Source organism: Nicotiana tabacum, chromosome 8 (assembly GCF_000715075.1).
Source record: "Nicotiana tabacum cultivar K326 chromosome 8, ASM71507v2, whole genome shotgun sequence".
NCBI lineage: Eukaryota > Viridiplantae > Streptophyta > Magnoliopsida > Solanales > Solanaceae > Nicotiana > Nicotiana tabacum.
The window spans coordinates 191,191,483-191,213,921 of NC_134087.1; the positions used below are offsets into that span (position 1 = coordinate 191,191,483).

Here is a 22,439-nt window from a genome sequence, read left to right on the forward strand (position 1 = left end):
AATCAGTAGCAACGACTAGAAAACACAAGCATGGAAGGTAAAGGAAAAGAAAAGAAAAAAAGAAAGAAAAGAAAACAACAAAACGACAAAAGAGAAAGGAGAAATGAGAAAAAGAAAGAAAAGAAAAGAAAATAATAGGTAAATGAAAAAAGAGGAATTGGGAACTACGTTTGACCTGATTCCTCAAAGAGGATACGTAGGCGCCTCACGGCTCGGTCATAATGTGCATAGTGTGCATAGTGCAACATAGTATAAAAAAAAATCCCCAAGCAAGAAACTGGGGTAAGGGTTGCGCTTGTTGTAAACAAATATGGTTCCGAAGGTTGTAATTTTGAACCCCAAATTGATTTGTTTTTGAGCCTTTAATACCCTTTCTTTCTAGCCTATCAAAAAACCCACATTACGGTCTAAAGAAAGACCTTCTGATCAGTCTTCAAAAGATGCCAAGTCAGACAAATGAGAGTCTTATCGGTGAACATAACACTCTGATACACAGCAGAAAGGACTCTGATCCCCAACAGAAAAGAAATAAAAGAGCGTCTTGTGGGTAACACCCCAATCCCCAGCTGGAAAGTAATACAAATGAGAGAGTCTTATCGGTGAAGATCTTCACGGGCACCATAAGGCGATGAAAACTGAGAGAAAAACCAAAATGAGAAAGGCTTGATAGTGAAAACCCTTCGGGCACTACAAGTCGAATAAGATTAAGAATAAGATGGGGAATCGCCAAATGGAGATCTTGAAAGATGATTGACGGCAGAGGATAGGCCACATGTGCATGTCATGACCATTAGAGTCGGTATCTGCATTTGATAGGTTTTTATTTATAGTCTCTCTTGTTAAAGAGTCATCTTTTTCCTTTGTCTTTTATTCGTTTCCCTTTTTGTTTATCTTTCTCCTTTCATAGAAAAATTCCCCAATAGAGTCTGTTTGGTCAGAACAAGTGAGAAATGACTTTAAAATCTACCATTAGCTTTCCAATTATGCAAGACAAGATCTGACTAGTACATCCTAGTGGTATAGTCAGTAAGGAACAAGCGCGAGGCCAGTGTCAAGAAAGATATCCCCCCAGCAAGAGGAGATTGACAAAATGATGGACGAGTGTCAAGAGGGATATCCCCGCCAAAATCAAAGGTTATAGACCTCAAGGCCAAGGCCCGTGGACAAATCAAGAAAGAACAACGCGGAGAGCAATGGGCATGATTTGGGAAATTCATATGAGACTAAAAGGTCGTGGAAATGACAGTTTCCGAGCTATGCCACAAAAGAAGATGGATATCCCCAGCAGAAAAGGTTATTTCAGTGACACGAATAGACAGAGAAAATGGTTAATCAATGAACATGCACGATCTTCAAGTTACATCAACTGTCATGAAAATGCGTGAGGTCAGATAAGGAGACCGGGAAAATGGTTAAGAGGTTCGGGAATAATGAATCGTCAAGAAGGGCGGAAGGTATCAACCCAAGCTTCAAGATGGACAGACAATGCATAGATGGAGAATGGTTGATGGCACCCCCAGCAGTAGTATCGCAACCAACCACCACATTCAAACTGACCAAATTTTCTTTGATTTGAAGCAGGGACAGGGAATGCTACAGATGACAGAAAGATGCGCCGTAAGAAAGATTGTCAAACTGGGGCAGAAATTTTTCGTTCATTTCGAAAATTTTCGAGAAGTCTAACACAAGCTTGGTGAAAATCGGTATCCCCAACAGTTTTCGGGGAAAGGCAAAACGAGTTTTAAGGGAGGTAGTCTTCGAAGGAGGAAGATAACAAAACAAAGAAAAAAATACTAATAATAAAAATAAAAAAAAATAAAAAAGAAGAAGAGAAAAGAGAAAGACCAGTTTTGCAAAAGGAAACAGTTTGCAGAGGAATGAAACATCCTACTTAAAGGAAGTAGTCTTGGAAGGAGTAAGATAACATATTTTGCTCAGCAGAGTTATCCTCAGCAGTGTTCTCCCCAGCAGTATTACTCAGCGGTTTGCAGTGTTATCCCCAGCAGATCATCGAGATGTAGAAGCATCCTCGACAGATTTTCGACCAAGTTCCAAGAGGGTCGAACAACACAGAGTGGGGAAGGAAGAAAAAAAAATCATCCCCAGCAGAAATATCATCCCCAGCAAGTAACGTTATCCCCAACCAGTTTTGGGAGCGCAGAGCAAGGGAAAGGGAAAGGAAAAACCATCCCCCAACAGGAGTGACACGATCACTCACCATGTTTTGAACTAACAAGGTTTTCTTTGGTTTCTATAGGAAAATAAAGGTTGATGATGGCAGAAAGACACGCCACAAGGAAGGTCACCCAAACTAGGGCAGAAAATTTTTTGCCGTTGTCGGAAATTTTCTCGGAGGAACGAGGAAACAAATTCAAATACTTTCATGTTTTTAGATAGATAGGCGCCCACCTGTATAACAAGAGGAATACTTTCATGGTTTTAGATAAATAAGCGCCCACCTATATAACGAGAGGAATACTTTCATGTTTTTAGATAAATAGGCGCCCACCTGTATAACAAGAGGAATACTTTCATGTTTTTTTTATAAATAGGTGCCCACCTGTATAACGAGAGGAATACTTTCATGTTTTTAGATAAATAGGCGCCCACCTGTATAACGAGAGGAATATTTTCATGTTTTTAGATAGATAGGCGCCCACCTGTATAACAAGAGGAATACTTTTCATATTTTTAGATAAATAGGCGCCCACCTGTATAACGAGAGGAATACTTTCATGTTTTTAGATAAATAGGCATCCACCTGTATAACAAGAGGAATACTTTCATGTTCTAGATAAATAGGCACCCACCTGTATAACGAGAGGAATACTTTCATGTTTTTAGATAAATAGGTGCCCACCTGTATAACTAGAGGAAATACTTTTCATGTTTAGGCGCCCACCTGTATAACAAGAGGAATACTTTCATGTTTAGGCGCCCACCTGTATAACAAGAGGAATACTTTCATGTTTTAGATAAATAGGTGCCCACCTATATAACGAGAGGAATACTTTCATGTTTTAGATAAATAGGCGCCCACCTGTATAACAAGAGGAATACTTTTCATATTTTTAGGCGCCCACCTGTATAACAAGAGGAATATTTTTCAGTCCTTACATTTCAGGTCTTGAAACCAGCAACTCACCGGAAAGCAGAAGGTTGCAACAAGAGATCCCAGCGCAAATTCAAGCGCATGAGACAAAAGGAAGATAAGACAAATCTCGAGAGAAACGGCCTTTGAACATCAAATTATTCCCAGAATAACAAAAGCTTAATGAAGGAAGCCATATCCCCAGCGGACCGAACCAGACGGTGAGAATTGGTATTCAGAGAAGCAAAAGGCCGGTGTCATCCCCGTCAGTTCTCGGAAGAAAGAAGCACCGGGATAGACGCAAGCCGATAAGAAAGCAAGGCATCAAGAACAAATGGAAGATAGATGGGATCTTGTAATCCGTAGTCTAGCCTACCTTCTTGATTTTTCTTTTAAGCACGGTGTAATAAGGAGATCCGTAAGCAGTAATAACAGCATGCAACAGCAGTAACATTGCAGTCCCATGGTAGTCCCAGCTACCAAAACTTCCCGAACTACATTAACCTGATTCCCTTCTAGCCAGGGATATGTAGGAAACCTTTGAAGCAAAGGTTCGGTTAAACCTTTTTCAAAAAATGCTTCACACGGAGTACTCGGAAGGGCAAAAATCGCTTACTTTATCTTTGCACGAAAACCCTTCGTGTCTTCGAACAAAGAGGGGCAGCTGTAGGCACGTGATTTTTGCCCTATGAAAGAATTACTCCCAAAAAATTCAAAATAAAACGATTTTCCTTTGTGTGCAATTTTGAGAATTTTCGCGGCATTTTAGGATAATTATTTGTATTTGTCCATGCATGTTTATTTGTTAAATTAATAAAAAATACAAAAATATGTCGCATTTGCATTTAGGATTTAATTCTACAATTAGGAGTAATTAAGTTTGCTTTACAAGAATGAAAATTACAAAAAAATATGCATCGTTTGCATTTTTAGCATTCAATGTCAAATTGTGCAATTTTGTTTTAATTGGTGTTTAATTATGTATGATAGATGTTGCTAGGAATTAGTTAGTATTTTCGATAAGTTAATTTAGTTTATAACTTAATTTAGAATTTTAGTTTTATTAATTAGAAAGTAAAAGAAAAGAGAGCAAAAAATAAAGAAAAATTCAGAATTGGGCCTCTACCCAAACTAAATAACCCCTTATCCAACCAAAGACCCACCGGGTCGTCCGCCCCATAACCCCAAATGAACTAACCCCTCCTATCTTCATTTCATTTTTTCCTAACCCTAAAACTAAACCCATCCGCCCCCCCTCTCTTTCTCTCCATGTTCTCCAAGCTTCCAAGCTCCCAACCATGGCTGCCTCGTCTCCTTCACCATCTCCAAAACTCCAAAACACACACACACACTCACACCTCACGACCAAACGACCACCTGAAGCAGCCACCTACTGCCGTTGCTTCATCTTCTTCGTCTTTGTCATGGAGCTCGAGCTCCCATGGCCGCCTTCTTCGTCGAGCTTGAGCTCCCATGGCTGCCTTCCTCGTCGACCAGTGGCGATGACCAACACCCCAGCTTCACCTACTGCTTCTTTTGCTTCGTCTTCAGCAGACCAGCTGACCCCATTCTCATCGAAACCAAACGACCACAGTCCTTCAACACCAAGCTCCACCGCTGTTGTTTCTTCTGCTGTTGCTTCTTCGTCTTCTTCGTCGCACAGCCCCGCCACGAACGACCACTGCCATCTTCGAGCTCCAGCCATGCACGTGGGGTTTGCTTCATCTTCTCCGTTTAAACGACCAGCAGCTCCGCCAACAAACCTCACCTGTTGCGTTGTTGTTGCCTTCAGTTTCGTCCAACATCTGCTTCTGCTGCGTTGTTGCTGCCTCGTCAAGCATCTGATTCAAAACCAATTCTCATCACTACTGCTTCACCTTTTTTCGTCGCCTTCAGTCCAAAACGAGACCCCACCATCTCGTTTGTTCGAGCTTTGGTCGGGGTCGTCGAAACAGTTCATACGTAGTCGAGGTCCGGATTGTTAAAGGTTTTTAAGGTCCACCTCATCTCCCTTTCTCATTTTATGATCTATATGTGAGTAAGATAAGAGCCGCTAAAATCTGTTTAAATATTATGGGTTAAGGAGTTTGAATCGTTCTTAGTTGAATCTTGGTTGTAAAAAAATTCTTTGAATTCTGTTTAGTCGACTTTGAGTTCGATTGGTTTGTCATTCGTGATTATTAGTTGTAGAATATATAATATCTTTGCTAATATTGAGTTGGTTCGGATAATTTCATTTTGTGTATTGTTTGGTTTCCTGCTCTTTGTTGTTCATCATAAGATTTCAGTTTGCATTTCGATTCGGTTAATTGTGATTCATGTAGTTTCAGTTCACTTTTGTTGTTAATATTATTGTCTCCTTGCTCATTCTTTTTTTGTCTAAGTTAACCAGGATTGGTTCCCAATATGGTTAACTTATTCCCATTAATCTGATGTTGTATGATTCAATCTGTGTTCATGGGATTTGTTGATTGAGTTTGTTTAGGAATTGATTATATTTGTTGTATTTTGGTTGGAATTGATTAGGTGAATTGGTTATAGCTGATGGGGGTAGATTGGTAAATTGCAGTACTTTCTGGGGTAAAATGGTAATTTCAGTAAGGTCGGAGGGGTATTTTTGGAATTGAAAATTTGAACAATTATTTAATCTGAGTGCTCCGTCCACTAGGCATTAATAATATTAAAATAGTACATGGTGGGGGACAAGACATGAGGTAGTGGGGGTTGATATAATTGTTTAATATAGTGGGGGACAAGACATAAGTTAGTGGGGAATAATGTAGTTGTTTAATATAGTGGGGAACAAAACATGTAGGCATGGGGGACAAGGGAATTAAATAAGAAAAACATTAAGTAGTGGGGGCAAGGCATGCAATTAGGAAAATATTTCGGGTTAGTGGTTCAAGACAAGAGTCTTGCTATAAATAAGAGTCATTTTGACATAGAAAGGGAGGACATTTTAGGGGAGGACATTTTTAGGAGAGGTTTTTGAGAGAGGATTTTTGGAAGAGGAAGACATTCTGAAAATCTCAAGAGTGTCGGAGAGTTGAAAAAGAGAAAACAAAAACAAAGTGAGAAACGAGTTTAGTTTCGGGTTTAATACACGCTTGTTTCGTCTGTTTGTGGTAATATTGGTTGTTGTTGTTTAGTCTTTTCACAAACTTTTGGGGCTGTTCTCTCGAGTTTGTTTGGTTTTCTTCAAATTTTTCTGAGCCTTGAATCTGGTTCGAATTGCTGTTGTTGGGTTGCTATTGCGTTGCTGTGTTATTACTGTTGCTGACTCCTCCTTCTCTTCTTCTTGTATTGTCATTTCCAGGTACACAGTTGTACACTCTTGGCTTGAGGCGAAATGAAATATTGACCAGGCTATCCTGTTGAATTCCTCCCGTTTAGATTTGTGCTTGAATAAAATTTTCCTTTTTTTGTATAAAAATGTAGTTGACTGATTAATGAGTAACGGGGTTGCATATGTATAATAACTCCTTCATCTAATAATGTTAGTTTAAATTAATCAAAGAATAGTTAATTTGTGTTTGATATTATTATGTGTTAATCTCATGTTCTAGTGTGATTAAATAATAGAATATAGAACGGAAGCAATCTCTCTTTGTACACACTCGATTGCAATTTTCCATTTGCATTAGCCGTAAACTAATAACTAATAAGTTACGTCTTTTTTTTATCATGTAATTAATTGGGAGATTTTCTTTTATTTTAGAGACGAACTTAATAGAAAAAATGTAGTCTCTGTAGGTTTATCCTTTTAAATAAAAATGAGACGAGCCTCGCCAAATAAAATGCACAGATTGCGGGGCCCTCACAAAATGTATGTGTTAATTACTTAGAACTCGGGATCGGCCGCTTAGCGAACTTCACGGCCTTTTTCCCAAATTAACCAAGCGTTAGTCTCTTTAGGCACGTATTTAATAATGTTACCTCCCTAAACTTGAGTGCACATTTATGTGACTCAAATCCAAATCTCAACGACGTTGAAATATGTCTCTAACCACGGGTACATTGATGGTGACGTGGTTTAAGATGCATTTTCACGACGTTGCAAATTCTTTAAAAGAATAATGAATGAGACGAGCCTCGACAAACAAAGTGCACAAGCTGCGGGGCCCTCCATACGTGTTGGTAAAAGTACTTAGACTTCGGGACGAGCCGTTTAGTAAAATTCCACGGCCCTACCCAGAATAATAATACGCTAATCGCTTTAGGCGCGCATTTTAATAATCTTACCTTCTTAAACTCGGGTGTGCATTTCATGCGACCCAATCCAAATCCCAAAACATTGAATAAAAATGTGTTCCGGATTGCGGGTGCATTTCATGTGATGCAATCCAAAGATATTTTTTTTAAATGATGTTCACATTCTTTTAAAAATACAATAATAAAAGCGGTAAAGAGTTAAAACTTGCACATGAGCTCATAATTGTATAAAAATCAGATAAACAAGCCGAATATGACAGTTGAGCGACTGTGCTAGAACCATAGAACTCGGAAATGCCTAACACCTTCTCTCAGGTTAACAGAATTCCTTATCCGGATTTCTGGTTCGCGGACTGTTAAACAGAGTCATTCTTTTCCTCGATTCGGGATTAAACCGGTGACTTGGGACATCCTAAATCTCCCAAGTGGCGACTCTGAAATAAATAAACAAATCCCGTTTCGATTGTCCTTTAATTGGAAAAACTCCCTTCACCCCTTGCGGGGGCGGAAAAAAGAGGCCAAATGAGTGGTCTTTTGAAAATATTTAGTAGGAACAAGACCCTCTTGAATACAACTTACATCTGTTGCACTATCAATCATTGCTACATCAGTTAGAGAGAAAGTATTATCAATCAAGATAGTACATTTAATGTACCACTTATGAGTCGTAAAAACCTGCATCATTCCTAAAAACATATCAGAATTTTCATTAATCGAATCAATCTGATCAGAAATTTCTTTTCCTTTTTCATTTGAAGATTCGGAAATTCCTTTAGCCAAAAAATCAGTTGGAAAATCAGTTAGAGAATTATTTTTCTCAATTTGAGTAATCCGGTGATCACAAATCATTTGATTTTGTTTAAGAGACTTAATATCTCTTTTCAAATTCTCAATTTTGATTTTCAAATCATCAAAAGAAGCATCTCTGTTAGGTGTACTGGACTTATGAAGTCGTTTATTAATTTCAGACAAAGAATAAGGCGCAAAATGTTCAAATTCGTTCTTATATTTTTCAAAAGGTTTTGAACTACTAGAACTAGAACTTGCAGCTAAATTAATAATTTTTTCACAAAGTTTTTCATCGGTAACTTCTTTTAAAAGTTCTATTACATTATCAGATGTAATAGTTTTCATATTCAAATCATGAAATTATGATTGCAATTTATAAAATTCGTCATCATCACAAGTACAAATATCACCTTTGCAAGTTACGCAAGAAGTATCAACATTTTTATCACTATCAGATAAATCAATTAAATCAACTTCATCCTCAGATTCAGTCTCAAAGTAATAGTCAGATTCTGATCCTGAAGTGTATAACAAGCTATAAACCTTATCGCGTAACTCATCATCGAGTTCTAAGGTTTTTAGCTTTTGAAGCTTGCAATTTGGAGCAATATGACCAAACTTTCCACACTTATAACACTTAATATCAGCGAGATCTCTCTTTGATCTATTCTTCGTAAATCGAGTAGATTTCCGATGCGCTTTTCTAGTATCACGCTCTTCCTTAGACTTATATCTAGACCTCTTTTTCTTATACGGGCTATCCGGGTTAGGATACCTATGATATCTGTTTTTCTTCTTCTTCCTACTTTGAGTAGAGGTTCCGGGTAAACCGAACTGGGTACAAATAAAAGAACGAATGTTGAATAACTAATTTTCAACATGTTGAATAACAAATATAACTGATTTTTCGGCTAAAGGAATTTCCGAATCTTCAAATGAAAAGGGAAAAGAAATTTCTGAGCAGATTGGTTCGATTAATGAAAATTCTGAGTCGTGACTATGTCCGGCTAAGCGTTTTCATATCTATGTTGAAGAACTAGTTTCTCTTGCATATTAACCATGGAGAATCCAGACTCTTTCAAAATATAAAGGAATTTTAATATAGTTTCTTGGCTTGGTTCCAAGATTGTGGTACAGTCGACTCTGGTACTACTCTTATTGGTTTTGCCTTAGTGGCTACGTCTAGCCAGCTGTGACATTAAAGCCCGCTGAAGTTGTCAAAAGGGCTATCCCTTTCACAGTTAGAACTGCTAGACACATGGGCTCAATAAGAGTATGTATCGGACCTAGACAGGCCCCTTGCTTGGGTAAAAGGATAGATCCTTCCATACAGTCATTAAAACTATAATAAAATTCCCGTATATTTCGAATCTTTACTGGTCGTGCGGTCTTCCGCCAACCTTTAAATGTACTAAAGCAGCTAGATCTGGATGGCCGTGCGGATTACCGCCAGCCAATTAGATCCTGGTGCAAATGGTATCAATAAAATAAAATAAAATAATATTTCAAGAGTAATAAAATATATATCTTCTATTATATTACAAAAGGAAAATAGTAGACAAAAATATTAAACAAAGTAATATGCTAATAAAAATTTCTATTAACAATACAATTATAAATATTGGATAATATAATAAAGAAAAGTATAGAATAAAAAAGTTATTCGATGGCTATATAAGTCCCTCTAATTTAATAGAGATTTCATTTATTAAACCTTAGATAATTGAGAACAACAGAATAAGATTTAAAATAAAAAATATTTCAAGATTAATAAAATATATATATCTTTTCTTATATTACAAAAATAAAGTGAGCAGACAAAAATATTAAACAACATAATATGCTAATAATAGTTTCTATTGACAATGTAAAAATACTAAACCTTGGATAATATAACAAAGAAAATATAGAACAAAAAATCTATTCAATGACTGTACAAATCCTTTTAATTTAATAGAGATTTTATTATTGAGTATATTGTACGGACAAATACCATTAAAATTTATAAAAGCAATACGATTTAATATGTTTAAATACGCCCGATTATAATTTTATTTAATTAATATTTTTTAATATTAATCAGCATTGGGCGAGTACGACTACTAGTTTAAGCCAAAAAAAAAAAAAAAAAAAGAGATTGTTGAGTAGACGTTGTGTTTCATAATGGAGTTTAACTTGTAACTCGAAACATATAACTATCCATAAAAACAAACCCCTTTAAAACATTTCTCTGTTTTTTCTTTCTTCCATAGAAGCTTCCTCTGCAAGATCCATTTCTACTTTCTATCAATCTAGAAGATTCTGGAACAGTGGAGAGCAATGAAAATGAACCCTAGAGCTTGATCAGTCGTTCATCTTCTCCGCAAAACCAACTCACTACCACGTCGAATCTTTGAATTCTATATCAATTTTGAAGTCTTCAGGAAGTTATGGCCGATAATTCCAAGGACGATTTCTTCCAGCTCATGAAACGATTTGGGTCTTTTCTCACCCTCAAAGTTTCTAATCTCTTCCAAAACCTGGTTATATTCTATCTCTTTCGAGTTTATTTTTGCCTTCTTTTTTGTTTAATTAAGGAATCGATTTATATTTTTGTCTTATGTTTAAGATTTTAAGTTCTATGCACTACCGGTGAAAAAAGTATTTACACAATCAGGTTAATTAAATTACGCCTATGATACCTATGCACTGTTAGAGCATATAACTTATTTGTGAGGATTCAGATAGTTTTACTGTGTTAAATTGGAGAAGTCGGATAGTTTTACTGAATAATTCAGTAATAATCAGTGTTATGAAAGGCTCGAATGAGGCATACTTAAACCCTGAAAGTAGACCCCAGATTCACCTTGTTTAGGTGATGATTTAGTGCTGGCATAGAGGGACTAATGAGTATGCTAATTGTCTGGACAAAAGTTGGTGGAATTGGACCTAAAAGACCCATTTAGGTTAGATATCAGTAGAAACATAAAACAAAAGAATTAACTACGTCAAGAACTTGTTGTTCACTTGGAATTATAGAGGGGAGAACAAAGGAAATATTCAAAATTGTAGAAACTATTGCGGCATTGATGATTGAACTTATGAGTCATACGATAAAACTTCGTGAAAGAGTGATAGAGTGTAAACTTAGGAAAATTACAAGATTGACCGAGAATCTGCTTGCTAAGAAGATTGATAGAATTTTATCGTGAAGGAAGAAAGATCTACACATGGTGTTTATTGAGCTGGAGAAAGCGGATGCAATATCAAGAAGGATCTTTTGATGGGTGTTGGAGAAGAAAGGAATTCATGTTAAATAGATAAATACCATAAAAGACATGTATGGAGGAATTCTTACTAGCGTAAGAGCAGTAGTATGAGATAAAAAGTTTCCCATAATCGTGGATTTACACTAGGGATCGCCATTAAGTCCATACAGTTTTTTTGAAGAAAGTGGAATATTATTAACAAAAAAGCATAAAAAGATGCCTGGGTTACGAAATGAAAGAAGATATCAGCCAACGATCAGAGTGAGCCCATACTCTTTTATACTAGTTATGGGTGATCTAACCAAAAGCTTGAATTATAGAGAAACACTTTAGAGAGTAAGGGTTTTATGAAAAAAGAAGATTGAATTATATGCACCGCAAATTAGTCAGCATAAAAAGAATGAAGTTCATGTGAGATTAGATGGGATTATGATGCCTAAATGTGTAATAATTCAGATATCTAGGCGCGTAATTCAAAACTTGAAATGATAGATGAAGCTATTAAACATAGAAGCAAAATTGGATGGTTGAAATGGAGAAGTCCTATTGGGGTGTTGTGATAGGAAAATGCCTACCAAAATGAAAGGTAAGCTTTATAGAATAGTTATAACTCCAGCAATGTTATATCTGGTGAATGTTGGGCTGCTAAAGTCCAACACATCCACAAGATGAGTATCGCTGAGATACGGATGCTAAGGTGGACATGCGCTCGTATAGATTAGTCTAAGGTTAAAAATCACAACATTCGCTAGAAGGTGCAAAATAGCACATATTAAGTATAAAATAAGAGAAGGTCGCTTGAGATAGCTTGGTCATGTCTAGTGTCAACATCTAAATGCTCTGGTCGTTAGATGCGAAATCATGGTTAGTGAAGGTGTTAAAAGGGGACGAGATAAAGCTTAAACTCACATGGAAAGAAGTGATAAAAAACCTAAATTCTCTTGGAATCAATGCAGACTTGGTGAAAGATAGGGCTCATTGGAGGACGAATAGCTCTATAGGTGGTATCTAGTAGTTAGAAATATATTTTAATCATGATAATACGTCTACTTTACCTCATATGCATTCTAGGAATCTTTTTCCCCTATTAGAGAATATTATATCAGTATGCAATAAAGAGAAATTATAGTTTCAGCTTTATTTTTATTTTCTGTAATGTTGGCTTGAGATAGATTTAACTTGGGAACATGGTTAATGAGGATTCATATAGCTGACTCTAACTTGTTTGAGATTGAGGCGTAGTAGTTGTTGTTGTTGTTTAGTTCATTTATCCATATAATTGTAGTTTCCTTTTGTACTTATTTTTCTTGTGTTACCTATATAAATCTTTTCTTTCCTCATTATTTCTTTACTAGCATCCGCTGTTTAATTCCTCTTAGTAGTTAAAGTTCCATCAAATATTAATTTTTTTCTACGCATTTAACTTTGACAACATAATGATACCTTTTTTTATCAGTTTGGGTCGAATTTTCTGAAAATCATTGACTTTGGCATTAGCCCAATATATTCCATAATTTTAATACAACTACCACACTGCCTGAGCAGTAGCAGAGTGTAAAATTAGATGACTGCACAATTTAGAGTTTCAGGGCTTCTAAAGTGTGATGCCTGAATCTTTTCCACCACTTACAAAGTTGAGGAAGGCAACATACGTTGAATCAGCAATTTGTGCAATCCACAACCAATAAACTGCCATTTATCTAATTGTTTGCAGATATAATCTTTCTCTTATACAAGAAGTAGTGCAATAATCGCTTTTTTTTATGGCATTCCAAAGAAAGATGTTTTAGATGTTGTACTACCTTCTCTTAGATGGTAACAGCTATTTGATGTAAATGCAGGATTCGAGATCTGTAGGAGCTATAGCAGGTCTTGCATTTGCAATAGTTTTTACATGGAGAATATTGAGATCGCCTAGTGGACCACAGAGGAGGCGTCCTAAACGACAAGCTGTTACACCTGGTAGTTCTGGTGTAAACAGTCATTTAAGTGCAAATGTAGAAACTTCAGGAGTTAGCCCTTCTTCAGAGGATTCAAGTACACAAAATGTTATTGATGAGTTCTTTCAGCCAGTAAAGGTAGAAAGAGATTATCCTTCGGCCCCTACCCCCTTAATTTGGATTATCCAAATATAATTGGTGGATAAGTGACCTTCTACTAATTGCTTTGCAGCCAACACTCGGGCAAATAGTTAGGCAGAGACTGAGTGAGGGGAGGAAGGTATAATGTTCTTTTGTTGCTATTTATTTAACATTTTTTTCTTCCACCATCCCCAAGGCTCATGGATGCCAAGTAAATATTTGATGTCTAACATACATAATATTAATCTAAGAATATTTTGAGATCATGGGTGGAATTTGTTTGTCTAAATTTGAAATTTTCCATTCTCTTAGGTGCCATGATTTTTTTTTTCCAGAACATGCCGAAAAAATTAGAAGTAAAGATCAAATTGTTGTTTTTTTCAAATATATTCAGGTTCTGTTTGCAAAAAGTCTTTTGCAATACTGTTTCTTTGAAGTGGTAATTTAAGTGTGTTTTTACAGAATGTTTTCAAGAAACTCTTCTCCTCTCACAAAACACAAAAAGAACCAGTCAAACGCATCTAAAGTTTTCGCAAACTATTTCCAAATGTTATTCAAATGGTTGCTTAAATTCTCGAGATAGTTTTTGATTTGTGTGCAAATAGGTTAAATTAGTTATTGAATAAAGGGCTTCGTTCTATCAAATTTTTGTGCCTTGAAGTATAGTTTGGAAGGTTCAACAGATTGGACGCCTTCTATAATTAGTTGGAGGCATAGCTTTATACTTCGTCTCATTTTATGTGAAGGTGTTTTGTTGGGCCCGAAGTTTAAGAAATTAAATAAGACTTTTGACATGTAAGGCAAATACAGTATTTGCAAAGTACCAAAATTATTCTTTTAAATGAGTGGTCGTGACTCGTGAGAGTTCCACCTATCTTTTCAGTTTTTCTCTCCTTGTAAAAACATAAACTTTTATATCAAGTGGGTCCCAACAAGTCATATCATTATGGATAAGACGGGAATGTTAAGTGGACAACATCGCCCACGCTTAATTTAAATTTAACAACAATAACGACGTCATATTATATGGACTCTTTGCTTTTGTTGTATTTTGTTCTTAACTAAGTTTGTGTTGAAGCCTACCCTAGCACGCGCAATGTGCATAATGGCGTGTTTTACCAATCTTATCCTTTAATTGGTAGTCTTATTAGAACCTAGTTAAAATAATGCAAGTAATTTATTGATAACCACAACGAGAAATATTTGAGAGCATGATGGTGGTCTCTACCTCAATTTAAAAAAGCATCTGCTACTCGACCAAATCGTATCTGGTCAAGCTTTCCCGATTCTTCTTGGCATCGTTAAAGTCCATTTATACCTTCTTTTTATCTTTGTATCACAGCAGCACAAATAACTTAGAAAATCTGGATATTGTTTCACTGTACAGGTAACATGTCGGTTGCTTGGAGTAATCCTGGAGGAAACTAGCCCAGAGGAACTACAGGTTATTATTATTATTTCATTTGTTGATAGTGCATCAGTTGCCAACATGCAGTTGACAAGGTTTATACTTTGTCCTTTGCAGAAACAAGCAACTATCCGATCCTCCGTGCTGGAAGTGTTACTTGAAATCACCAAATTTGGTGACCTTTATCTTATGGAGAGAGTACTTGATGATGAAAGTGAAGTTAGTGCGCTGCTCACTCTGTTATATTACATCTGTATGTCGATTAGTAATTGCTACTGATCCAGTCCCTTTAATTATTTAATATATTTATTGCCTGATTCAGAAAGAATAGTGGGTGGCAGAATGCCATTTGATGCCTCTTTCAAAATGAAAAGGGAAAGGCTGACATCGTTGATTGCTTTGTATACTAAATAAAACTCACTCTTTGAACTGATTGCTAAATTTAAAATCTAAAAAGACAAATTAGTCTCTTTGATGCCAAGTCTAGGTGACTCTAAAAATCGAGTTGCCAATATGTTGCTTTAGGCACCGATTACGCTTGCTTAATTTCTAAGAATCACGGATAAGCTCAACTTTGGTAGTATACCTTTTACTTAATAGTTCAGTCAAGTGGAATGTCATTCCCTGAGCAATTCACTACTCTCTTCTTTTGTTTTTCTCGGAAAACTGATGTCACATTCAATAATCATCACACATTAACCAAAATTCATCATTTACTTGTTTAGTACTATATTTTTACTTACTAATCTGCATAATTTAAAGCTTTCTTTGGTGGAAGTCAAACTAAACTCCTGAGCAAGAGCCAAGCTTTAGATACAATGACCATGTTTGAGTTTCCTTTGGACTTTCACTTCGTAATGCCTGGTTTTGTCTACTAGTTCTTGTATTCTTGAAGTTCTCATATTTGGTGCGCGATTCATTTCTTAGCACCCACTTATCATGGGTACAGTGCATCTTGATGGTGGGCGCTGTGTTGATCCATTCATTGTCTATGAGTAATCTGCATGTGTATATCAACGAACTTCTTTCTATACATATTCATGAAATGATCGAATATTTGCAGAAAAACGTCCTGGTGGCTTTAGAAGATGCTGGAGTGTTAAGCATGGTCAAAGACAAGGTAACAACTAATCATTGTTCAACTCCATAGGAAGTCGAAATCCATTTATAATACCTTCATGGAGTTCTTGTTAGTGTGATTGTTTTACAATGGGTGTTGTCTTCAACTTTTAATCTAAACCGTGCCTCCATAAACACTTTTCCTTCGTCTGCAAACTGGTATCCTCTTCCTGGAAAAATCAAGATGATCTATTCTTCCAATTGTTTTGCCTATAGATTTTGGATGTGTGCTCTTTATTCTCATAACCTGGGGTATTGACATTTCCTCTGCTCTGGAGAAAAAGATATATTTTGTCTCCTTTTGGTAGAAGTACTACGTTAATCCCCATTCTTTAAATTGTGTAACAAAGTTATAATTGAATTTATCGGTGGACAAGTTTAAGTTTAACCCATATATTTTAATTTTGTTCTTCTGTATGGCAAAACTACATTCTCATATTGTATTGGATCATGAATATAATTTTACCATCCTATTTGCAACTTTTTCATTTAGGCTTTACACACTTAATGTATAAACATAAAAATGCAAATAAAAACATGGAAGATTGCAAAGTGAAAAAGAAAGAAATTGAAAGGGAGTACTGAAATAGATTTCTCTATAGATATATATTGTATCATATTTTTTCATTTTGTTCTTTTCATCATTCTTTGTTAGTGGTGTATCTTAAATTTGCTGGGTGCATAAAAGAGTAAATGCATGCATAGACTGATAGTTTCTTTAAAATAAAATAAGGTACTTTGTTGCACACGTGGAAGAAAAAAAATTCTAAAATTAACTACAAAGGACAAACTTGTCTGTATGTATATAATGTAGTTTATTACACAAAATAAAAGAAAAGGGAAATTTTTGTAATATCTTTTTTAAGGATTAAGGTATGTTTCTCTCTAGAGCTTACTAGTATTCGTACCTGCGCGATGCGCGGCCGATATCAAAGAAAATTTATAGTAAAAAAGTTAGAAACTTATTTGTTTGATATAATAAAAAAAAAAGTTGTCGTATCGCGTTGATATATTTAAAATTATGTATACTTCAATAGAAATTTATATTGAAAATTTTAATTGACACTTAATATCATATCACGATCTTAATTACTCGTTTTATATGGAAACAAAAAAAGTTCTTGTCATATCTATGATATTGACATTAACAAAAATTAATAATCTTACATTATGTCAAAAGCCTTTAATTTCATATATGTTTGATAACACTATACTTTTAATACAAAATTTCATAAACAAATAGAAGCCATATTTACCGATTTCCAAAAAGCCAAAATAGTAATAGGATTCTTTAAACTTCAGTTAATTTCGTTAAAACTGAACATCCAACTAAACTGAAGCATATCATATAAAAAGAAGCTGACCGAATATGAAACCTACTCAAGTTCTAACTATATATGTTTGAACTCTTTCTGCACCACAGCAAAAATTATAGTGTCGAAGCCTTCCAGACTTTCTGTAAGTATAAGCAAAACGAGTCTTAACGCAAAACATAAAAGGAAGAAATAATAACACAAATAAAATAGTTTCATGAAAAGAGAGTTGTATTTCAAAATGAAAGGGATAGGAACTCTAGTTAGAGGACCTCTAATCCCCTAATTCAAAAAATGATTTTGGATACTCCTTGATCTCCAAGAGACTAACCACCACTTTCTGTTCAATTAACTAAACAAACCCAAATCTAAAAAAACATAACCATCCTTCTATATGCACCACCATCAAATAGTAATTAACACCAAATTAATTCAACTTCTAGCAGAAATGGCTCCCTATGTTAGATTAACTAAGCAATTAAGGTAGCCCCTTCAATCCAAGCTACATCATCTTCTACCGATGATTCTGACTTTTCGGACCAACCAACCAGGACCTGCCTTCGCAAGTCTCTCTGCATTTTAGGAGCAAAATATGCAGCAAAAGCGTGCAATGAATCTTAGAAGAATTCCACATTTCCAGCGTACTTATATACTTAGAACAAAGATCCTTCAGCACAATATCCTATCAAACATACCTGCAACGGTTTCAACAGGTGAAATATTGCCTCATATTATGTATTATTATATAAGAGGAAAAATAACTCATCGTTTGCTAAATCTCAAGTATGGAGCAACTAAATCACCATTCCTGACTTTCAGAAGGAAAGCATCACATTAGCTAGGTAAATGGCTCAGACCAGTGAATGGATTGGCATTATCGAGAAATGCAAAATCTGGAAAGGAAGTTAATCAATTAATTAAAAAAGGAAAATTTGACCAATTTTTTAAAGTTGCATAAAGATTGCCGACCTCTGTAAGTTTAACCATACATGATGGATATTTATTACCATGGACTTAGAGCAGATGTCAAAATAGGTTATAATGAAGGAAGAACAGATAGTATATCACTATGAGCCATGAATTTACCAAGTTTAAGGTGAACATGTGTGTAAACCTCCAATTCAACAACAAATATTTTGTTGATTACATATCCATCTTGCTAATCGCAACTTTCTGCATATTGTTGAGATATAAAATAGATTAGCAACTTGCTCTTCTACTTGCTCTATTTCATCTTTCAATGAAACCATACCCTGTTGAATGCTCAAAAAGATCGTTACATGATTATACCAATATACGTTGCAAGTTACTTCATAAAAAAGAAGTAAAATATGTGGGAACAACACAAACCTGTTCACCCAAATTTCAAAGTTTATTGGTTTTGAAATTCCAAAACCTTAGAACTCTTGAAGACTGTTCACCCACATTCCAAAAGGAAACCCAATGACCCATAGCTGATAAGAATTGTGCTCCTCATGCTTCATCTTGCTTATGATGTCTTCCACATACGAACTTGTTTTCTTATTCTAGCTTAATCATTAAAGCTCTCTTACCAACAATGGGTCCATGAACATTAACTTGCAAAATATTGACGACCTTTACAACTCTAAAACTGAACATATGCGAAACAAAATCCCAAACAAATTCCATAAAAGAGCTAACAGATAGAAAGCTACACAGAAAAGGTACAAATGTGAAAACTACCATGAGAGTTCCAAACAAAATCCCAAACTGAGCATAGCTAACTGCCATAAATGTCTTCTAGAGGTTTACACACATGTTCCCTTTCCATTCACATTATATGTTTGATAACATTATACAAATAGAAAGCTTCAAGGGCCTCCCCATTTACTGTAGACATATAATGAAAATAATGAAAATGTTCGAATATTGCTCCGACCACATTCAATGTCTCCGAAATCAATCTAAAGTGAAGACTGAAAAACACCTTCAATTTATTGCCAATAGAGAAAAAAATTACATAAAAAGTTTGATAAATTTTTTTAAAATGGACCACAAAATAATAAAAAGATGCAAACTTTATTGCTATTAGTCAACACAAATCAAGAATAATGGATAACATAGATAAATTTTTCAAATCAAATAATTTCTTCTATATAACAAACGCAAAAACAAATCAAAAAGTCATAACATCAAGTGCAGGAGAAAAAACCTAAATTAAGAAAAAGGTAAAAATTGGGGGTGTATTTTTTACCGATAGCAAAAGCAACAATAGTAGAGTGGTTTATAGTGAAGCAATAATTGTTTGCATCTTTCAAATTCGAGTCTTCTCTCTTAAAAACTTGTATATAACCATGCCACTTGAATGACATTACAAACGAATGGATTCATCGCAACTTCTGAAACTGAAAACCCAACATCAAAAAGGGTCTATAAAAGCGAACCATTCTTCTATACCCTTTTAATTTGTTTGACGCATTGTAACGCACCAGTATTTAGGTTGTTAAGCAGAAAGATTTCAAACATATATACCAACGTAAAAACAACAATCTTAAACAAAGTACTCATTGCTACTAACAGAAAAATTCATGACAATCTCATAAATCAAATTTTGTCATCAAAATCGAAACCAAATAAAAAAAATATGGAATAAGAATAGTAATTGATCCTGATTACTTTAAAAACGTGGTTAACATGTTAACAAATATATAAAAATTTGATAGACCCAGATTTTAGAATTGATTTTTCTATGTAATAAAAAATGGCAAACGGAAAAATTAGATACCTTCCATGATTATTTTCTTTTGATATAAATTCATGTATAGAGGAGATGCAATCAAAGTTTGATTCAAGACCAAATTTTGAAACTCTTCAAAAATGATTTGCATCGCTATTTTTGTAAGCTTTTGGTGGATTTTGATTAGAATTTTGGAAATCGAGAGACTGATTTTTGGTGGATTCTATTTTTGATTAGGGTTATGTTAGAATTTTGGAAGTTGAGAGAAAGAAAACTGCTTCTTCAAACGTAGTGATCTGAAAAATTGAGTTGTAAGGTTTGGCGGAGGCGTTTGAGACATTATTAGTTTAGGAGACAGTTTCTAAGTTATGGAGTTAGGTTTTGATGCCCACGTTTGTGAAGAGGATGGTGGGGTATTTTTCATCCGGATAAAAGAAACGTGGGAGTCCAAAAATTTGAATAGATGATCGTGGATGAAGAAGCATGGGAGTCCAAAAAACGTGGGACTCATGGATATGCACAAACGTGGGACTCTTAAGGGAAATAACTGAAACATATTAATGCTTTAAAAGCTTCAAAATAACTTTTTAATTTTATAAATTATAATTTTTTTGAATCTCCAAGCTTATTGGAATTTTGTCTTAAATCTTGACACGTGTCGATTTTTCGGTTTGACACTTGGCACAATATTATGAATTTGCCTCTCCTTTTCTATATTAATAGATTGTTGTTATCTTCTCCAACGCTCCTAAAGCTCAATCAGTATTGTAGAAGATGGTAAGAGTAAGTGTGCTGAATGATGCAGAGCATGCGCAGTGTTGCACCTAAGGGTGTAGCTTAGTCGTTAATCCGTTAATGAAGCAGGTATCAAGTTCATATCCAGTGGAGATCACTTCTTCCTATTTGTCCAAGCCTTGATGGGCAGAGTTATCCATGTACTGGTGTGAGGTAGCAAGTTAAAATTAGTTGAGGTGCGCGCCATCTAACTCGGACGCCATGGTTATCCAAAAAAAAAAAGAGCGTGGGAAATGCTGAGAAGAGGGGAAAGCGTCAGGTCATGATATGAATATGTTAAGTACAAGGGGGGGGGGGAATTGTGGTTGAATGAATGGCAGGCGGAGTAACGTAATGACTGGTTAATTGAGTTGTACAAAATTGATTTAGTATCCCAGCTGTCAAAGTTTGAATGTTTGATATAAGATGCAACAGTTGAATTGATGTCTCAGCTTCCTTTTTAACCTCTATTATTTTTCTAAAGATCCTCTTTCTTCTTGTAGTATGCATTATATCTTGTATTATGCATGCAGGTTCTCTTTTGTAGCACTGAGAATGGGCGAACATCATTTGTCCGACAACTGGAACCTGATTGGCATATAGATACAAATCCGGAAATCATTTTTCAATTGGCGGTACTCCTTGTTTCCTTTGACTGATAACATGAGCGTCCCATCATCTTAGTTTTTTTTGTTATATATCAGAAACGTACTAATATTTACTTGTTTTTCAATATAACTTATTTTTCGCTCTTAATTTTATTTGGTATGATGATGACATGAGTCGAGCTTAAATGGAGAAGTGAGGATTTATGTAGTGGATCCAACTTGTTTGGGATTGAGGCATAGTTGTCAGAAAATGTACTAATTCATGAGTTGAAAAAGTAAGAAGTATCATCAAACACTGAATCCATCCATTTATCTATCATGCATTAGGTAGATCTCTTTTCCCAAGGAAACAACTTCACCGTCTGTTATACACTTATATTAATAATAATGATTCAAAGCAAATTGCTTATCAATTTTATGTTCTTTCTTCTTCGCGTTTTAGAAAAGGTGCAAGTTCAGCCTTGTAATTTCCAATCTGTCAATGTGGATGTCTTTTACGAACACATACAGTTACTTGTCTCTTGCCTGTTTATAACTCAAGTTTAGACCTATAAGATATTGGATTTTCAGACCACTGTTTTCTACACAGGACATTCCATTAGGGTAGTGAGATGAAAACAGAATTGGAATGTCAAATGTTATATAGTCATTTAAATGGCAGTGGGGCTTTGCAGATCCTAGTTCGTTTTATTTTATTTATATATTTAATGTGTTAATACAAACTGATTGCAGAGATTTATCAAATATGAGCTACACATTTCACCTACCAAGCCAGAAAGAGCAGCCATGAATGTCTTCAGTTCAACATCTTTGGAGCAGTTTTTTGGAACTGTTTAGATGCAAACCCAGAAGAGCTCTAACATGTTTTCGTTTATTTTAGGTCTGTCTTTTCGCCCTTCCTCTTCAACTTTGGGCTGTTAAAGTTCATATCTAATCGCATTTAAATCCTTTTCTGGTATATGCTTCAGTTTTGAGGTTCAAGGGGCATACTTTGTATATTACTATGTTATCTTCAGAATAGATCACCTTTTATGGTTGTATTGTATTACTCTTTCCTAAGTCAAACCTGGCGCTGTATTGTATCCAAGTACTTCTCCA

The 22,439-nt window shown here is 35.3% G+C and overlaps 1 protein-coding gene across 1 annotated transcript; it reads left to right on the top strand.

Moving 5' to 3' along the window:
• Positions 1–10,323: 10,323 nt before the first annotated feature.
• LOC107769851 (peroxisome biogenesis protein 22-like) lies at positions 10,324–22,428 on the top strand. Its single transcript, XM_016589111.2, has 8 exons — positions 10,324–10,614; positions 13,182–13,418; positions 13,513–13,560; positions 14,809–14,865; positions 14,947–15,048; positions 15,893–15,949; positions 21,267–21,368; positions 22,074–22,428. Exons 1-8 carry the CDS (start codon positions 10,522–10,524, stop codon positions 22,176–22,178), a joined length of 801 nt encoding a protein of 266 aa, XP_016444597.1. The 5' UTR covers positions 10,324–10,521; the 3' UTR covers positions 22,179–22,428.
• The last annotated feature ends 11 nt before the right edge of the window (positions 22,429–22,439 follow it).

Coding starts and splice junctions, on each gene's coding strand:
- LOC107769851 (XM_016589111.2), top strand. CDS start 10,522: ATGGCCGATAATTCCAAGGACGATTTCTTCCAGCTCATGAAACGATTT. Junction 13,419..13,512: donor AGTTCTTTCAGCCAGTAAAG/GTAGAAAGAGAT, acceptor ATTGCTTTGCAG/CCAACACTCGGGCAAATAGT. Junction 13,561..14,808: donor GACTGAGTGAGGGGAGGAAG/GTATAATGTTCT, acceptor TTCACTGTACAG/GTAACATGTCGGTTGCTTGG.